This window comes from Podarcis gaigeae, assembly GCF_964106915.1.
Source record: "Podarcis gaigeae genome assembly, chromosome: 1".
NCBI lineage: Eukaryota > Metazoa > Chordata > Lepidosauria > Squamata > Lacertidae > Podarcis > Podarcis gaigeae.
In genome coordinates, this window is record NC_139678.1 from 24,653,693 (window position 1) to 24,671,587 (window position 17,895).

General features: G+C 43.2%; 1 protein-coding gene across 3 annotated transcripts in view; it reads left to right on the plus strand.

The window, feature by feature from the left end:
* Positions 1-5,926: 5,926 nt before the first annotated feature.
* The window catches only part of GALC (galactosylceramidase), a 35,738-nt gene continuing 23,769 nt past the window's right edge, over positions 5,927-17,895 (plus strand). For 2 of the 3 annotated variants that reach the window (XM_083734237.1, XM_083734236.1), the window contains exons 1-6: positions 5,928-6,384; positions 7,155-7,223; positions 9,861-9,924; positions 11,933-12,046; positions 15,630-15,769; positions 16,640-16,678. In XM_083734237.1, coding sequence (XP_083590363.1) covers positions 6,253-6,384; positions 7,155-7,223; positions 9,861-9,924; positions 11,933-12,046; positions 15,630-15,769; positions 16,640-16,678 — 558 coding nt within the window. In that variant the 5' untranslated portion in view covers positions 5,928-6,252. Of the gene's footprint in view, positions 6,385-7,154; positions 7,224-9,860; positions 9,925-11,932; positions 12,047-15,629; positions 15,770-16,639; positions 16,679-17,895 lie in introns of all 3 variants that reach the window. The other variant, XM_083734238.1, reaches the window with a different exon arrangement.

A 17,895-nucleotide genomic window follows, 5' to 3' on the forward strand; every position in this document is an offset into this window, starting at 1 on the left:
GTCTGCTTTGAGAGGTTAGGAAAAAGAGGAAACAACTTTGCAGTTGCTGGTGGTGATGGGAGGAAACCATGGTTTCTTTTCTGCCCACATGATCTGGAGCTTAAATCTTTTCACACTAATACTATTTGTACAGAGAAAGGGGCCATAAGATTCACCAAGTCTTTACCTTACCAAAGAGGGAACACTAAAAGGATTACTATAGGGTTGGAGAGTCAGTCTGGATGATATTTGTGGGTCTCTTCAAGGCCTGTGATGTTCTCTGTAAGAGGTAAAAACCTGCAAGAGAAAATCTGCTGAACCAGCCAGAGCAGTCTCTCTCTTAGGTGCTCTCACCAACAAGAGTGAGTTACGTTGCCATAGTGACAACTAAGTGATGGTCCTGTCCAGGAAGAGGACACATATTTCCTCACCTCCGTCATTTTAGGAAAACCATAACAGACCAAGGGGATATCTCTGTGTGAGAGAGTTTGGACTGATGCTGTAATCTGGAGAGACAGAGACATGTGTTTGTGCTTCCTTGGAAGCCTAATGGGGAAGTAAAGACACCATAGTTTCCACTGATCATCATTCCAAGGAAACCGAACCCTGGGAAAGCACAGGTACTCCTGGAGTCACTGTGGATGTGTAATATAGACTGGGATGTGTAATATAATTTATTATTTGTACTCCACCCATCTGGCTGAGTTTTCTCAGCCACTCTGGGTGGCTTCCAACAAAGATTAAAAATACATTAAAATGTCACACATTAAAAACTTCCCTGAACAGGGCTGCCTTCAGATGTCTTCTAAATGTCAGGTAGTTGTTTACCTCTTTGACATCTGATGGGAGGGCGTTCCACAGGGCGGGCACCACTACCGAGAAGGCCCTCTGCCTGGTTCCCTGTAGCTTTGCTTCTCGCAAACAGCCAGGGAACAGCCAGAAAGCCCTCGGCGCTGGATCTCAGTGTCCGGGCAGAACGATGGGGGTGGAGACGCTCCTTCGGGTATACTGGGCCGAGGCCATTTAGGGCTTTAAAGGTCAACACCAACATTTAGAATTGTGCTTGGAAACGTACTGGGAGCCAATGTAGGTCTTTCAAGACCGGTGTTATGTGGTCTTGGAAGCCGCCCCCAGTCACCAGTCTAGCTGCCACATTCTGGATTAGTTGTAGTTTCTGGGTCACCTTCAAGGTTATCCCCATGTAAAGCGCATTGCAGTAGTCCAAGTGGGAGATACGTAACTAGAACATGCACCACTCTGGCGAGACAGTCTGCGGGCAGGTACACTCTCAGCCTGTGTACCAGATGGAGCTGGTAGACAGCTGCCCTGGATACAGAATTGACCTGTGCCTCCATCGACAGCTGTGAGTCCAAAATGACACTGCAACAATATTCTAGGTTTCACTTACTTAGGGAGGAAACATTGCACAGCTTAGGCTCTGCAATGAGATTTATCATAGATTTATATACATATATGAAACCCCTTTATTGCCACTGATTTTCACTTGACAATAAGTTTACTCTCAATTTTTTAACAAATCTGTTTCTCAGAAGAGCTTTTTTCATAGCTGGCTGACAAATGAACATATCCTCCTTGACCACAATCCAAGACAGACCTGGGTGTGTTTAATACCATTAGAATCAATAGATGGCATTCACCTACATTTTTTTGTGCCAGTGCAAGGGAATTTCCCTCCTCTCCTCTGCCCCACACCATCTCCAAATGTGCTCTGGAGGGCAAATTTAGGGGGTGCATAGGAAGAAAGAGAGAGGGAGATAGTTTCCTTGCACAAGGAAAGAAACTTTGAGTTGACAATCTGATTAAGATAATTGCATCTTCTGCTTCTTTAACAGCGTCTTGGTTTGTGGATTTGGGCAGAAGTGTCTCATTTCTGCTTAACAAAATTCCTCCGAACATTTCATGTTGCATGAAAGCAGAAGCTGCTATTTAACATATTTTCCATTACATCTGGCTTTGGAAATGAGAAATGAAACTCTGAATCAAAAAGGTCTTTCAGTGGCACAGGATATTGCAGGGGAGGGTTTCTGTTCCATTTGCTGCACCCCTCCCAATTTTTCCTTTATTGGAGGTTTTAAAGCAGAGGTTGGATGGTCTTCTGATACTGTCAGAGTTGCCTCTAGGTCCCAGCTCACAGAGGACCAACGCTAGTCAGTAATAACGTATAAAAGTCTTTATTGAAGATTAGTTTCCATTTCCAAACCGCAGCGTGCAACTCTACGTCTTAGAACCTAGACCGGCGAAGCTCCATCTGAGTCTCCGCCTCCTAGACACCAGTTTAAGACTCTAGCCTTACTCCACCTCTTCCGTTGTTCTTTCCTCCTCTGGGTCCTTCTGCCCCCTGGGGTTTCCTCCTTTCTGGACTCTTCTGACGCTGACCCCCCTGAGTCTTGCCCCTCCTTCCGGCGGGCTTTAGGACCTGGCTGCCTATCCGGGCTACCTGCTATGCCGCTCGCCTGTACATTTGAACTTGGCGCGCGCGCCCAGCCGGTAACTTTCCTCTTGACCGTTTCCCCGCTCTCCGATGGAGGCGTGGTCAATCCTGACTCATCTCCTCTCGCTGGTGGTGAGAACACTGGTCCCGATGCCTGGGACTCCTCCCCCCCACTGCGCTCTGGTGGGGAAGCTGGTCCTGATTTCCAACTGCTGCTCTGGGAGTCCCCGCTGGCCCCTTCCTTCTGGGGTTTCCCCCTTGGCACCCCCCTTGCCCTGGCCATCGGCGCTCCCTTCTGTGAATCTTCCGATTCACTGGAGAGGCTCATGGAATCCCTCTGACCACTGTCACCGCCTACGCTCCCCTCGGATTCCTCCCCCTCGCTCTCCATTTCCTCCCTCTCCTGTGCCTCTGCTCCTGAGCCCCTGACAGATACGAATGCTTTAGTTGAGATTCCTGCATTGCAGGGGGTTGTACTAGATTACCCTTGAAGTTCCCCCCAACTCATTCCATGATTCTGCTACTTAGGCCTGCCTGACTCATCCTTGATTTGCAAGATACAAGATACAATTTGCTGTAGTAGATTAGAAGCAATTATCTACCCAGTTTTGACACATTGTCAATGTATGACTTCAAGTAAACTCATCGACCCATTTGCCTTGGTAAAAGCGGAAGCTTGATTTGTACATTAGTCAACATCTTTGTCTGTCTAATCAATGAATCTGTCTAATGAGGATAAGGAAAAGCATTGAAAAGCGAGCACAGCCTCTGGGCAAAAGTATTGATACTGGGATGGAGACCAAAAAGGATTACCAATCTTACAAAGACAGGCTTGGAGACAGAGCCTAGGAGGGGCGAAAGAACAGAACAAAGTGCAGGGCAGGGAGAAGGCCAAAGCTCTCAATTTTGGTTTCTCTCTATTTCTCATTTTTCTCCTCTTAAGCTTAGCTCTCCACATTTCCACACTCAATTCAGGGTCTTTCTCTCTCTCCTAATTTACACATTTTCTATGTGGGTTGGCCTAATACACATGTTTTCACAAAGCATATTTTCTCTGATGTTTATATTTTTCTTACTTGAATGCATTTTTCTATGTTACTTTCATAGGGACATAGGAAGCTGCTGTATACAGACTCAAACCCATTGCTACATCTAGCTTACTATTGTCTACACTGACTGCCAACAGATCTCCAGGGTTACAGGAATGGATCTCTTCCAGCCCTACCTGGAGACACCAGGGATTGAACCTGGGATCTTCTACATGAAAGGCAGATGCTCTGCCACTGAGCTATGGCCCTTCCCAAGAGCTATTCCACTCACCTTGCCAATTTTCAGAAATATATGCATTTTTATGCACTTTTTACATTTGCTTATTCATTTTTGTGCATATTACTTGGCTGGAAAACTGCACTGCAAAATTCAGAGAAGTGTGAATCTTGAAGGATGGCTGGGTTTCAGTTTGGACATTTTGGAAAGTACAAATTAGGTAGATTCACATTAAAATGCAAACTGAATCAAATTTCCAATCTTCTGGAGAACACCATGTTGGCTATCCCAGACTTGTGCAAAATTCACAGAGTAATGCATACCGATAAATTGATCACCCTGCGATGATTCAAACACAATAGTTCCCAGTCTCACTTTCCCAAGAGATACTCAACTTTTGATTGGCATATATGTTGCAAGCCACGTATGATTCATGACTCCATGTGTGCAATCCTAAGTATTTATACTATATATTTAGCATCACAATGACACTTAGCTGACTGTACACATCTGTAATTTAAAATAATGAGCTTAGGCTTCAACATTCAACAGCTGGAATGTACATCAATTAGCAGAAGCATTGCATAAAAACAAAACAAAAACAAACCATCAAGCCTTGATCTGTTATGTTTGAATTGATTTTTGCCTGAATACAAAACAACGAATGAATCAACAAACACTGTAGCGGTGAACTCAGAGCAGAGTCAATACATTTATACCATAACACATCAATAATGTGAATATAGTACATTATGATTGTTGCAAATTCCCATGCCATGGAGAAACCTGGTTGGCTTATGGAGTACATGTTTGCATATTCACATAGCTAATGAAAAGAAACCAGGTTGCATCAGATTAACCAAATCTTGATGTTTAAGCTCACAATGAATATGGTTCTACTTTTCTGTGCTGGCTCCATGTTTTGGGAATCTCTAGCGCAAGATGCTTGGTGGGTGTGTTGAATTTTTCAATTCTCAAATTATGAACATGTGGGGTACCAAGAGGTTGTAACATTACTTGGGAACTCAAAATATATTTGGGTTAAATTCACATGATTTAGTTTGCATGGTAAATAAAATGTGTGTAACATTGCATAGAAACCATTAAAAAATTGCAGTTATATTACAGTATATATATTTATTTTATCTACATAGTACTGTATACATATTTTATATTTCCTGACACTTTCAGAAGGTAAAACTAAAATTCTTTGGTTTTCCCAGTTTATAGACCAGTGGGATCGGTTGAGACCTTTAGAACAGTAGTATACACTTGTTCAAACTAGTAATATTTTTTGGGAGGGGGGATTCCCATCATCTCCCTAAAAGAGAAAACAGGCTTACTTCCAAGTAAATGTGCACAGGATCAGGCTATAATCCTATGCACACTTCCTTAGAGAGCAAGCCCCACTGAACTCAAGCCTTCTTTTAACGTTACCAGGACTAGGGCTAGGGAGACCTGAGCTGAAATCACACAGGCCATGAAGCTCAAGTCCTTTCTCAGGCTAGTTAGCCTTATCCTACCTCACAGAATTGTTGGGAGAAGATTGGAGGACAGTGGTGGTAGGTGTGTGTGCGCGTGCAGAAAAGAACCCGGAGCTTCTTATTTGCATTTCAGTCATTCATTTTATTTACAGATAGGTAGCGTGTTGGTCTGCCATAGTCAAAACAAAAAAAAATTCCTTCCAGTAGCACCTTAAAGACCAACTAAGTTAGTTCTTGGTATGAGCTTTCGTGTGCATGTATCTGTATCGTGTGCATGTATCTGAAGAAGTGTGCATGCACACGAAAGCTCATACCAAGAACTAACTTAGTTGGTCTTTAAGGTGCTACTGGAAGGAATTTTTTTTATTCATTTTATTGCCATTTATACTGATGTAGTTTCAAACGGGATGAGGGGCGTCGCGTGTTGAGATTCCGGCATTGCAGGGAATCTTGCAACTCCGCAATTCTAGAATTCACTGCCCCAACTCCCCATCTCGTCCTCACAACAACCCTGCGAGGTAGGTGGAAGCTGACAGGTTCTTTGAGAAAGGGTGAACACTACACGAGGGTAAGCAAAGATAAATCTCCGTGGGCTGCTAGGTAGCCAAAAAAGAGCCTACAGCGCTCAAGCCTCCTCCTTGCAGCAAACCCCCCTCCCCAAAAAACTTCAAAAGCCACCCAGCATCGACGAGACAGTCCTCGTCACGTGACTGCAATGACGCGGCGGGAACGTCATCGGAGGTGACGGCGGGCAGCCGCGGCGGCCGAGAATGGGATTCCGCGGAATGCGCGAAAATCCTCCCTTCTCTTTTCGCAGAACTGCAACAACGGCGGCGCAGCCGAAGTCAGGTGACCTCGCGCCACGTGACCGTGCTCGGGTGTGGGGGAGTGGAGGCCTCGCGCCGCGGCTGACAGGATTTATGACAGGAGCCGGGAGGCGGCAGAGCAGCGCTGAGGCGACGCGGCTGCTCCTTCGTGCCGAAGCTGGAAGCGCGGCAGCCTCATTCGTACATTCACCCGGTGAGGCTCGTCCCGTCCCGCCCTGTCCCCGGCTCAGCGCAGCGTGCGAGGATGACCTGGCGGCTGTGGGGCTTCGCGCTGCTGGGCTGCAGCCTGGCCTCGGCCAGCGGCGTTTACCGGCTGGACGACGCGCTGGGGCTCGCCTCGGAGTTCGACGGCATCGGCGCCCTCAGCGGAGGCGGGGTAGGTTGAGCGGCCGCTACCCCCGGGGGCAGGTGGGGAGGTGTCTGTAGGCGCCTCACCCCGGTCCATGAGGGTCCGCGCGCGGGAAATGCTTGTGTGTGTTGAGAATCCTATAGAACTGCAGAGTTGGAAGGGACCCCCAAGGGTCATCCCGCACAATATAATAATAATAATAATAATAATAATAATAATAATAATAATAAATAAATAAAATAATTAATAATTATAATTAATTTAGTTATACCCCGCCCAGCTGGCTGAGTTTTCCCTGGACGGCTTCCAACAGAATACAGTGGTACCTTGGGTTACATACGCTTCAGGTTACAGACTCCGCTAACCCAGAAATAGTGCTTCAGGTTAAGAACTTTGCTTCAGGATGAGAACAGAAATCGTGCTCCGGCGGTGTGGCAGCAGCAGGAGGCCCCATTAGCCAAAGTGGTGCTTCAGGTTAAGAACAGTTTCAGGTTAAGTACGGACCTCCGGAACGAATTAAGTGCTTAACCCGAGGTACCACTGTATTAAAATACAATAATCTATTAAACATCAAAAGCTTCCCTAAACAGGGCTGCCCTGTTAACTAATTAACAGAGGTGTACTTAGGGGGTTGGTGAAACTGGCCTCTGGTTCGGGGTGCAAGCCCAGGTGTGTGTGTGTGTGTGTGTGTGTGTGTGCAGCAAACATCTATCAGATTATGGAGTGTATGATTTTTACATTTTACAGTATAGAGATATAAACAGTAACTCCAGAATTTTTCTTTTTTTCTCTTCTAGGCTACTTCCCGGCTTTTGGTGAATTACCCAGAACCTTATCGCTCACAGATTTTGGATTATCTTTTTAAGGTAAGTGCGACATTGCTGTTCCTGTAGATTTTGACCTAGGGCAGTCATTGAATCAACCTCTTTTTGACCTTTTTTTGTTTCTTTTAAGAAATGTTTTAGCCGTCCAGCCTTGTTAGCTATCCTAGGGTGTGTTGCATTATAAAACATCAAACATCACATAAAAATAGTCGAACCAGAGCACATAAAATGCATCATCAAAATTCCATATAGGTGTTTCTATCCTGGGTGTCAACTGACTTTCTCGACCTCTCCAAGTTGTTGAAACAAATATGTCTTTAGTTGGCACTAAAAAGAAAGTATGGCGGATCTCAGCCATACTTGTGAGGAAGGGTGTTTCATCACTGACGTGGCACTTAGTGCTCTGGCAGCTACATTCTGGACTGCCTTCAGGAGCTGCTCCATCTGTTAATGTGCTGACAGGTATTCTTTACTGTACTTAGATTTTTATAAAACCTGTATGCAGTGCTTGATATCATGACCCAAACCTTATCAGTGCATTAATATCAACTTACATTTTTTTTTGCCATGGTGTATGCTTGATGTTTGCTTTATACATCTGGCAAATAAGATGTAAGAATTTGAGCGAGGATGTTTTTATTATTCTCTCCCCCCCCCCCCCGCCGCTTACTGTCGTGTTTATTGGCATTGATAATACTAGTCAAATAGCTTGTGGAAGCTTAGTGGCTGCTTAACTGTGACAAAGTGCTGTAAATTCATGTTGCAGTTGGGCTTGTAAATATTCTCAAGACAGGATCATCAGCGAAGCCTCAAACTCTCACTCCATGAAACTAAGATGTACTGCTTTTCATTTCAACATTAAGAATGTTGGCAAAAGACTGCAGTTCAGAATAGAATGTGAGAAATGTACTTACAGAAACAGCCTGGGTATTTGGGCAATGCAGAAGTGGTGAAGGAATATGGTGAGCAGCACAGTGCTGGGGCTTTTTCAGAGCAAGAATAATGTCTTCTTCTGGAGTGCTTAGGAAATTTATGGTCTTTCCTGGTAAATGAAATGGTAAATGATAACGAGGCTTTCAAGATTATTTGTGCTGCTTGTGACAAAATGGTGTTGAGGAATATGATAAGCTTTTTATTTCTTTTCAGGCAAAATTCTTATTAGTTCAATTTATTGCTTGCCTTTCATCAACAGGTTCCAGGGTGCGCTTCAACAACTTAAAATACTATATTAAAAATAGTTTAACACCAATTGCAGTCAAAAGAACAGAGTGAATCCTAAAGATGTACGTCAAAGGCCATGGTGAAGATGTGCATCTTCACCATGCATGAGAAACTGTATAATAAAGGTGCCAACTGCACCTCTATGGGGAGGGAATTCCACAAATTAGGGACTACTACAAATAATGTCTTCTCCTAGGCTGCCCTCGCACAACCTATACATATCCTCCATGATCATATTTTTTTTCAGTTTCAAAGTTTATTGATCGGAACAGAAAATAACAAGAATAGTTAAACAGTTTAGGGGAAAAACCTTAGTTCAAACTATTCCCAATAATGGTACAATCTAATCAAAGTACCAGAAAAAAGTTAATAAGATAATATTTTAAAATTCAACTAAGTGTTTCAATATATGTATTTTGCTACAATATGGCTATTTTTTTTTTTGCTTATTGATCCATTACTGGTGCTGGCTGGCTTCTTTGAGGGCTAACAGGATTTAACTGGAGCCAGGTCTCAGCCCTGCAAAGCATGAAGCAGCGTTGCAGGGGGTTGGACTACAGGACCCTTGAGATTCCTTTCAACTCTACTGTTCTACGATTCTATGTTTGTGCTTCTGTGAATATTTTTTTTAACAATTATTTTTGTATTTGGGATTACTGTTCTTTGAGGGAATCTAATAAGCTGCAAAATAATTGACCTTGCAGAAGAAACTTCCTTGCAATATGCAAAATTTTGCATAACAATAGAAAATATATACATAAATATAAAGAAAGATGGAATGAGATAAAATGAGCAACAAAAGTATTCTTCTGCTTTTGTTAATAAGCAATGCAATGATCCTGGCAAGGGCTCAGGGTAGTCTTGTGGGGTTCCTTTCAGCCTGAAGAAAGTACTGTGTGTTTCATAGCCTGTTTCCCGTTCCACTTAATTGTAGGAAGGTACAGTACATACAGCCAATATCACTGCCATGTTCTTTTCTCTTACTGGGATACAACTGTACGTGTCCCTGTAAAACAATTGCAGAAGAGCCACAGGGCTCATTTTTGCAGCACACAGATAGGGGAAAGGCTGATGAAAGGTGAAGGCATAATAGGCTTCTGTACCAAGCTGCTTTGTAAAGATGTATTAAAATCCCTTTCCCTCGTGCTGGTGTTGCTGGGCGACTAGTTCCATTAGCACTGCAGAACTGGTCCTCTGTGGGATATTGACTGCCAGTGTCTCAAAGGCTCTGAAGCCTGACTTATGTGCAGTGTATGCTTGCACAGCCACTGTTTTGGCATATCATGTGCAAACACAATCTTTGTTTTCAATCAAAGAGGTAATGATTGTTGAGCATCATAGTAGGTGATAAGTCAGTACCACAGTCTTGACTGCAAATTATGTCCTATTTACATGATGCACTGTGATCCATGAATAGCATAAATGTTAACACTGCTTCCTCTTCTTTTTCCCTTGAAGCCAAATTTTGCTGCTGCTTTACAAATCCTCAAAGTAGAGATTGGCGGAGATGCACAGTCCACAGGTATGAGCTGTTGAGGAAAGAGATTTAACCACAAAGCATTGTAATAATGCTGCAATTATGGGTTAGTTAGTTCTAAACATTGTCAACCAAGTTGCTCACCACGAGCTTTGCATGATATACTGATTGTGCCTCTTTACTAGGTTGTGGAAAACTGATTCTGTTATGGTTGGAACAAAATACTCAATAGTGGAGATTTTTCTCAAGCCCCTTGATGGGGATATAATTGCCCTTCCCCAGAGTTATGTTGATAATTTGATAAGCAGGGTGGGTGTAGTACCCCCACAGCTGATCTGTGTACCTGTGTGTTTGGGGTGTGTGAGAGTGTGTGGATTCACATGAACAAGCAGGCAGAGGGCCCTCTTGGTAGTGGCACCCACCCTGTGGAACACCCTCCCATCAGATGTCAAACAGATAAATAACTACTTGACTTTTAGAAGACATCTGAAGGCAGGGAAATTTTTAATGGTTGATGCTTTATTGCATTTTTAATATTTTGTTAGGAGCCACCCCTAGTGGCTGGGGCGACCCAGTCAGATGGATGGCACATTATTACTATTATCATTAATATTATTAAGATTGTTGTGTGTATGACTTTTTGTTTTTGCAGGGTAGAGGGAACTGTTGTCTAGTGGGTTCCATATTAAGTTTGCGAATATCTCCTGAAAATGGGGTGTCCTCTTGCTATAAGCATCTTTACTTTGCCGTAAATCCATTGATTTCATTAGCACTTATTTCCACGTAAGCTTATCAAGGTGCTGTTAAATGGGTTGTTGAACCACAATGCCTGTCAGCCCCTGGAAGCATGGCCAATGGCCAGGGATGGTGGGAGTTGTAGTTCAGCAGCATCTAGAGGGCCAAAGGTGACCCACACCTACAATGAGAGACAAGGGTGAGATCAGCATGTTCAGGGGACCTTCATTGTGGTGGGAGATGCTGAGGTGACCTGTGAGTTTGTTTATTTGTTTGTTCCTAGAAAAGAGGTGGGAAGCTGAGAGGTGTTGTGTGGGGAGGTGTGTTAAGAGAAAAGGATACCTTCACCTTCCAGTTACTGTACTGGTATCAACAAAGATCAGTGTTTTATTGAGTTGTATTTATGGTTTTATTGCATATTTTGGTTTTTTTATTTGCTGTATACTGCTTAGAGGTATTTTATATATTAGGTGGCATAGATATGGTCGTAATAATATTATTATTGCTATATATGTAGCTGGAGGATGTTGAGGTTGACAGATGTAGCTATTAAGAATAGTTCTTGTTTTTGTCCATGGAGTTTTCTTGGCAGGGATACTGGATAGTTAGAATGGTGTTATTATTGTTCCATATTACATGAAGTTCTCAATCTAATGCAACTGGACATAGATCATAAACAGATAACAATTCGCCTTGTAAATGAGGCATGCATATCCTGGGCTGGCAAAGCACTGCATAAGCTGGATGGTACAGCTGATTTATATTTAGAACATTTAATTAGCATTGTTTTTCATTAGCATTATTTCAATGCAGAGTCATGAGCGGGTGAATGCCAAACGTCAGCTTATTATATCTTTGGACTTTATCAAAAATGGTTTCTATGGTTTATGAAGAACCCCACAACATAACAGGGTGCCATCTGGGCACCACATTTCATCTACATTTCAGATTTTAGTATTTTTTGTCATCCTGTTTCATGTGCTTGTGATTCTCCAGCAGATAAGCCTCAGAATAACCTGACTTAAAGTATAGGTTTCCACTCAGTAAGTTCTTACAACCTGTGATTACAGGATAGGCATTGGAATGTCTATAGAAGATCAGGTTTCTTAATGTAGGTGTATAAGTACAGAGAACTGCATTTGTTGTTAATCTCCTTCCCTTGATGCTATCCAGGGTGCTAAAATTGGTGTAAGAATAACATTGCATGTCCAATTTCATGATATACATATAGTTTACACGTGTTGAGAAATGTATTAGATTGATGTAGCAAAGGATGTGTAACACACTGCTCAGCTACAATTTTGTTTTCCTTCTGTAGATGGAACTGAACCATCCCACATGCACTATGAAGATGATGAAAATTATTTCCGGGGCTATGAATGGTGGCTGATGAAAGAAGCTAAAAAGAGAAACCCTAATATTAAATTGATCGGTAAGACCTGCAGACCTGTAAGGTGTGACGTTTTGTCCTTCTTACCCTGTAATTTGAGAGTACCTTTGTGATTCATTTTAAACCATTCTGTTCCAATGTAACGTGCAGCATGCTTTAAATAATATTGATTTACTCAGCTTGGAGTGTGTGTGTTGTGTGTGTGAGAGAGGCTGGGTTTGCACAACTTTGCAAGCCGAAACTGTGGCTTACCAGGACCATATGAATTTGCAAGCTCTCAGAGGGGAGCTGATGCTTTTCAGGCCTATGCTGTCCTGAAGTTAGCCAGTGTTTGTCATTCAAACCCAGGCTGGTGGTTATTCTCTTTACTCACTAGCTATGAGCTGCTACCAAGAAAAAAAACCATAGGTAGTGGCGGGGGTGGGGGGTGGGGGTGGGGGGGTGGAGAGAAAAGAAGGCATCCTCTGCTGTTGTTACTGCTTATATAGGAATGAGTTGGTGGGCAGATGGAGTGATTTTGACCTGTCAGGCTTTATTTATTAATTCCTTTAAAAAAGAAAGAAGCCTTTTACATAATGATTAAACTGTAAACATTTTGCTTCTCCCCAAATACCCCCCTTCACTAAAAATGTGGTTTCGGTCAGCACCCCATGATTAACACACACTTAAGGGATTTTGTAGTTTGAATTCCCCGCACCATTTCCAGATCATTTCTGTTATATAAATGTATAATAAAATGCTCTTAAATTTGAACCGGAAGATTTGGGGATGTATTGTGATGGGAGCATAGGGTTAAGAGAACATTATGATTTTCATATAAAAACTCCAATATACCACATGCTTTGATACCAAAATTACCATTGCAATTGATAAGGAAACCTTATTGAATAAATTCAGCCTGTTTGTGAAAATACAATATGCAGGAACCTGTAACACTTCTGGAAAATTAAATTGTGATGTTGGTTGGAGACTGAGGTGAAGCCACAGGAACAAGCAGTGCATTGTATAGTCTCTTGTAGGGTGTCCCAAAGAAAATCAGCATAACCTGGAAGGGCTGACAACAAATGAGGAAGACTAGATGCCTGGAGCTGTTGTTTTGATAGCCTTCTACTCATAATGTCACAAATGCCTTCCCATGACAGAGTTAGGCAACACATATTTCCCATGCATTGTAGTATCTTCCTCTTTTAGGAGTGCCCGTTGCAACGGCATGCTGCCTCACCTTCCTGTTTTGACATTTCTTTGTCCACACAATCAACATGTCATTTCCTGAGTGCTTGATTTGTTTTTCCCACTCTGTAGATGTTTCATGGAAAATACATTGGTTCTGAGAATGTGCACACTCAGAATATGAAGGAAGCCCAGGACCAGCCCGAAGCAGTGCTGGTCACCTGACTGTAATTGTTCCTTCTGATAACTCCATGAGGTGTACCACTGGGTGAAAAGCACTGTTCTGTGGCATACAGTAAAGGAGGGCCTGATAGCAAAAAGAGTGCAGTTTGGACTGGCTGAGCCTTTGAGTGTTTGTTGGTTGCACTGTTTCTCCGCAGGCACTTAAGCCCACAGCTTTGCCGGAGGAAGAGAGGGAAGGCCCAGTAGCAGGGGGTATTGTTTGTCGGCACACATTTCTGGAGAGAATGAAAAGAGAATTTATAGTTATATTTGTGGGGTACCGTGGAAATACTGAATCAAAACGTACCAACGAAAGAAAATTGATGTTTAGTGCTGCCTGATCGACAAACCATGGTTTGGTTAGTTACCTGGGCATGTGTGCTTCTCTTCTCCCGTCTACCTCATCTCTCATGTGGACATGCCCTAAGAGCCAATTGTTATTAACAATAGTGCAGATACAGTGGTACCTCTGGATGCAAATGGGATCCGTACCGGAGTCCCGTTTGCATGCAGAAGCGAACGCAACCCATGTCCACGCGTCTGCACGTGTGCAGGTTGCGATTTGCTGCTTCCGCTTATGCGCATGACGTCATTTTTGACCGTCTGTGCATGTGCGAGTGGCGAAACCCGGAAGTCATGCACTCCGTTAGTTCCGGGTCGCCGCACTGTGCATCCCGAAAATACTTATCCCGAAGCTACTTCAGCCCAAGGTATGACTGTATTCTAGTTAGCCCAAACCAGTTTCCCTACCTGCTTCTAGCCATGATTGTTGGACTGGGCTTGGCATTAACATCTCCATAAATATAACTTGCTTTTTAATCTCCTTGGTTGCCAGCCAGCCAGCAGGCTAAACTCAGGGGGCTGGTACTGGTGTACAAAGCCTTACATAGATTGGGGCACGGATACCTAGCCGATAATTTCACCCCTTTACACCCAGTTGAGCACTGCACTCTGCAGGAGAGGGCCTGCCTCAGACATCATCTCATCAGGAGGTCCATTTTGTGCTGTTGTTTGCATCCGTGGGCTTTGTGAGACAATGGAGGAGTGAGATCAAGCTGTTGGACTGTTGCAGCGCCTGCTGTACAATGCTGGACTAATGCCTTTTGTTTGGAGGCATCTACCCTTTGGAACTCCTACCAGCTATATATCAAGCAGACGCTGCTGTCTTTTTGGCACCTGTTGAAGACCTCCCTTTTCCTGCAGGCATTCTAAGTGGAGATGATGATGATGATAATAATAACAAAAATTATTATTATTATTAATTTCTACCCCACGCATCTGGCTGGGTTTCCCCAGCCACTCTGGGCAGCTTTCAACAGAACATTAAAAACAGAATAAAACTTCAAACATTAAAAACTTCCCTGAACAGGGCTGCCTTTGAAAAGTTGGATAGTTGCTTATTTCCTTGACATCTTCTGGGAGGGCGTTCCACAGAGCGGGCACCACTACTGAGAAGACCCTCTGCCTGGTTCCCTGTAACATCACTTCTTGAATGAGGGAACTGCCAGAAGGCCCTCGGCGCTGGACCTCAGTGTCTGGGCTGAACGTTGGGGATGGAGATTCTCCTTCAGAGATCTTTGTCCCAATCTCTCTCTGTTTTGAATGTTTTTATTAATGCAGTCATTGATCGTTAATTGCTTGGGGGTGGTTCATGGGGAGCTATTCATAAAGGAAATACAGTGGTACCTCAGGTTACAGACGCTTCAGGTTAGATACGCTTCAGACTCCGCTAACCCAGAAATAGTACCTCGGGTTAAGAACTTTGCTTCAGGATGAGAACAAAAATTGTGCTCCGGCGGCGCAGCAGCAGGAGGAGGCCCCATTAGCTAAAGTGGTGCTTTAGGTTAAGAACAGTTTCAGGTTAAGAACGGACCTCTGCAACGAATTAAGTACTTAACACGAGGTACCACTGTAAAATAATAAATAATGACAGCAAGCTCTGAAATTGAAAATTTAGGGGCGAAGTGCCTCTTCAAGATGGTAGGTATTATACTCCCATGGCCAAAGAAGTAGGAAGCTTTCTTTATAATTTCTAAAAACCAGAACTGAGTGGTGCCTCACTGGTTTCAAGAGCAAAGAAATGTGTGGATTGTTCTGTAGTGTGAGCACACCCACAATGCCTCTCCTGCAGGGTAGGTTGAAGTTTGAACTGTCCTGTTTTGAGAATAGAGGCTGTGTGCTAAGCTTTTCTGTTGTATTAATTTTATGCTTGTTTTCCCCCTTCTCTTTACAGGGTTGCCCTGGGCTTTTCCAGGATGGGTTGGGAGGGGTGAGAACTGGCCCTATGATTATCCGGATGTCACTGCTTATTATATTGTGTCCTGGATTATAGGCGCTAAAAGATTTCATGATTTGGACATTGACTACATCGGGGTTAGTAAAGGAATTCCTCTTTAAATACTTTTGAACATGATTCATGTTAGAGATTCCAAAGTCATCTAATACAAGTCTGCTTCAACCATTTTCCTGAAAAAAATCCACTGGGTTACTTCACACCCCTCCCCTCAATTATTAATATACTGTAATGATTAGGAAACATTGGTGCGCACACTTTAGGCTTATGGGATTTGCCTTGTTTTTTTGTCCTAGAACCTCAAGATCCACCAGTCAGAGCCTGGTACAAAAGACATACGTTTCCTTTGTGTACACATTTATACACAAACACACCCATCCTTTTCCCTACCTGTAACATTTGGAGAAGGTGCTGCAATTAAACAATTCTGAGCCCAGGCATTTGTTTTTACTACCAGAACTGCATTGAACTTATGTTCCTTCCCTCCACCCCACCCCAATTTTCAGTCCTCCTTCTCCTGCTTTCCTCATTTCAGTTGTTGTTGTTGTTGTTGAACAGTTGGTAGTCAGAATTTGTTGCTCATTTACTTTTAATCACCCAGAGATTTACTAGTAGAGATTGCAGATCTTCCTTTAGGCCATCCACCACTGCCTGCCTTTCGTATCTGTGTGCATTATTACCACACGTTGGGCCAGGACAGAGAGCGTAGCTTCCAGTGCAGATCCTTAAGTCTGGACAGTTTCTTCTGCAGTATATCATACCTAATACCTAGAGAAACCAGAGGCTTCATAAGTACTAGGAGCAAAACCTTAACCTGGTTCATGTGTAGCGCCTTTTGCCCTTCACGCTTAAGGTCAGCAAGCTCAGGCAGGGCATGCCAGGAATTGGATTTGAGTGTGTCTTCTCTTACCTTTGTATCACTTCTATTTTTTTTATTTTGGTATTTTTAGATCTGGAATGAACGGTCTTTTAGCAGCAAATATATCAAGGTAGGTCAACTGATCAATTGACATCCATTTTTTAAATAATGCATTCTTAGCATGTATAACATCGAACTTCTAGCAGAATTCATCTAAGTTGTTGTACTAGTGCAACAGGATCTCTCCCTATGCATCCTCTCCCAATTTTGCTTGGACACATCAGAACAGCACAGCTGGTGTGTCTGTGTGTGCGTCTATGTGCGGAGAAGAGGGCAGAATGTCTGCACTGAAGCTTACCTACAGTTCTAGCCTTTTTTGTTTTTGTTCTGTTGCTAACGAGTGGCAAAGCTTCCTAAGGCAGTTTTAATGGATAAAGATGCATAGAAAATGGCTGCAATCCAAACATGCCCAGCTGATGCCTCTCAAATGCTTTGGACTACAATTCCCATAATCCCTGGCTGCTGGCCATGTTGATTGGAGCTGATGGGAATTGTACTCCAATACATCGAGAGGATGTCCTCTTGGGGAACACTGGGCTAGAGGGTCTCTAGATTCTCAGTGTTGGTTTTATTTTTTCTTCAGTGTCTGGCTGATACTATTGTTAACCATAGTCTTCAGTTAACCATAGTCTCCCATTCCCCCTGAACTGGGAAACAAGCCACGGTTTCATGGAAATAAGCCATGAAACCATGGTTTAAACCTTCTACTTGCTCAGCCATTGCATACAATGCATAGTGTTTATTGACTAAGAGTGTCTTGCTATGCACGACAAATTTAAATGAACCCCATTTTTGAAGACATGAAATGCTACTACTGTTATAATGTAGAAGGGATATGTTAAAAGTGTATATTTTGTGTGGATATCTGATAGAAAGGGACTGCAGTGAAAGCTGTAAGTGACTGAATGCACACATGCCCGACCTGAACTGCGCTAGGAAAACTAGCATGGTTTAATTTGTCATTTACAGATGTGTCTCTTAAGCTAACTTGTCTCACTGCTACAGATGTATCTTTTAGTGAACATTCCTCCATTTCTGTGAAGTAAGGTTTGTCAGCAGCATTAATAGGCCAAGAACTGAAAGGTGGGAGGAACCACTTACTCTCCAGACATTGTGGACTATAAATCCCATCAGTTCTGACCATGACCCAATGCCCGTCCTAGCTGGGACTGATGGGAGCTGGAGTCCAAGAGTATCTGGAGGGCCACTGGCTGCCCATCCTTGTTTTATATCCGACATAGTGCCCTCCAAGACAACCCCATGTCTACTCAAAAATAAGTTCCATTG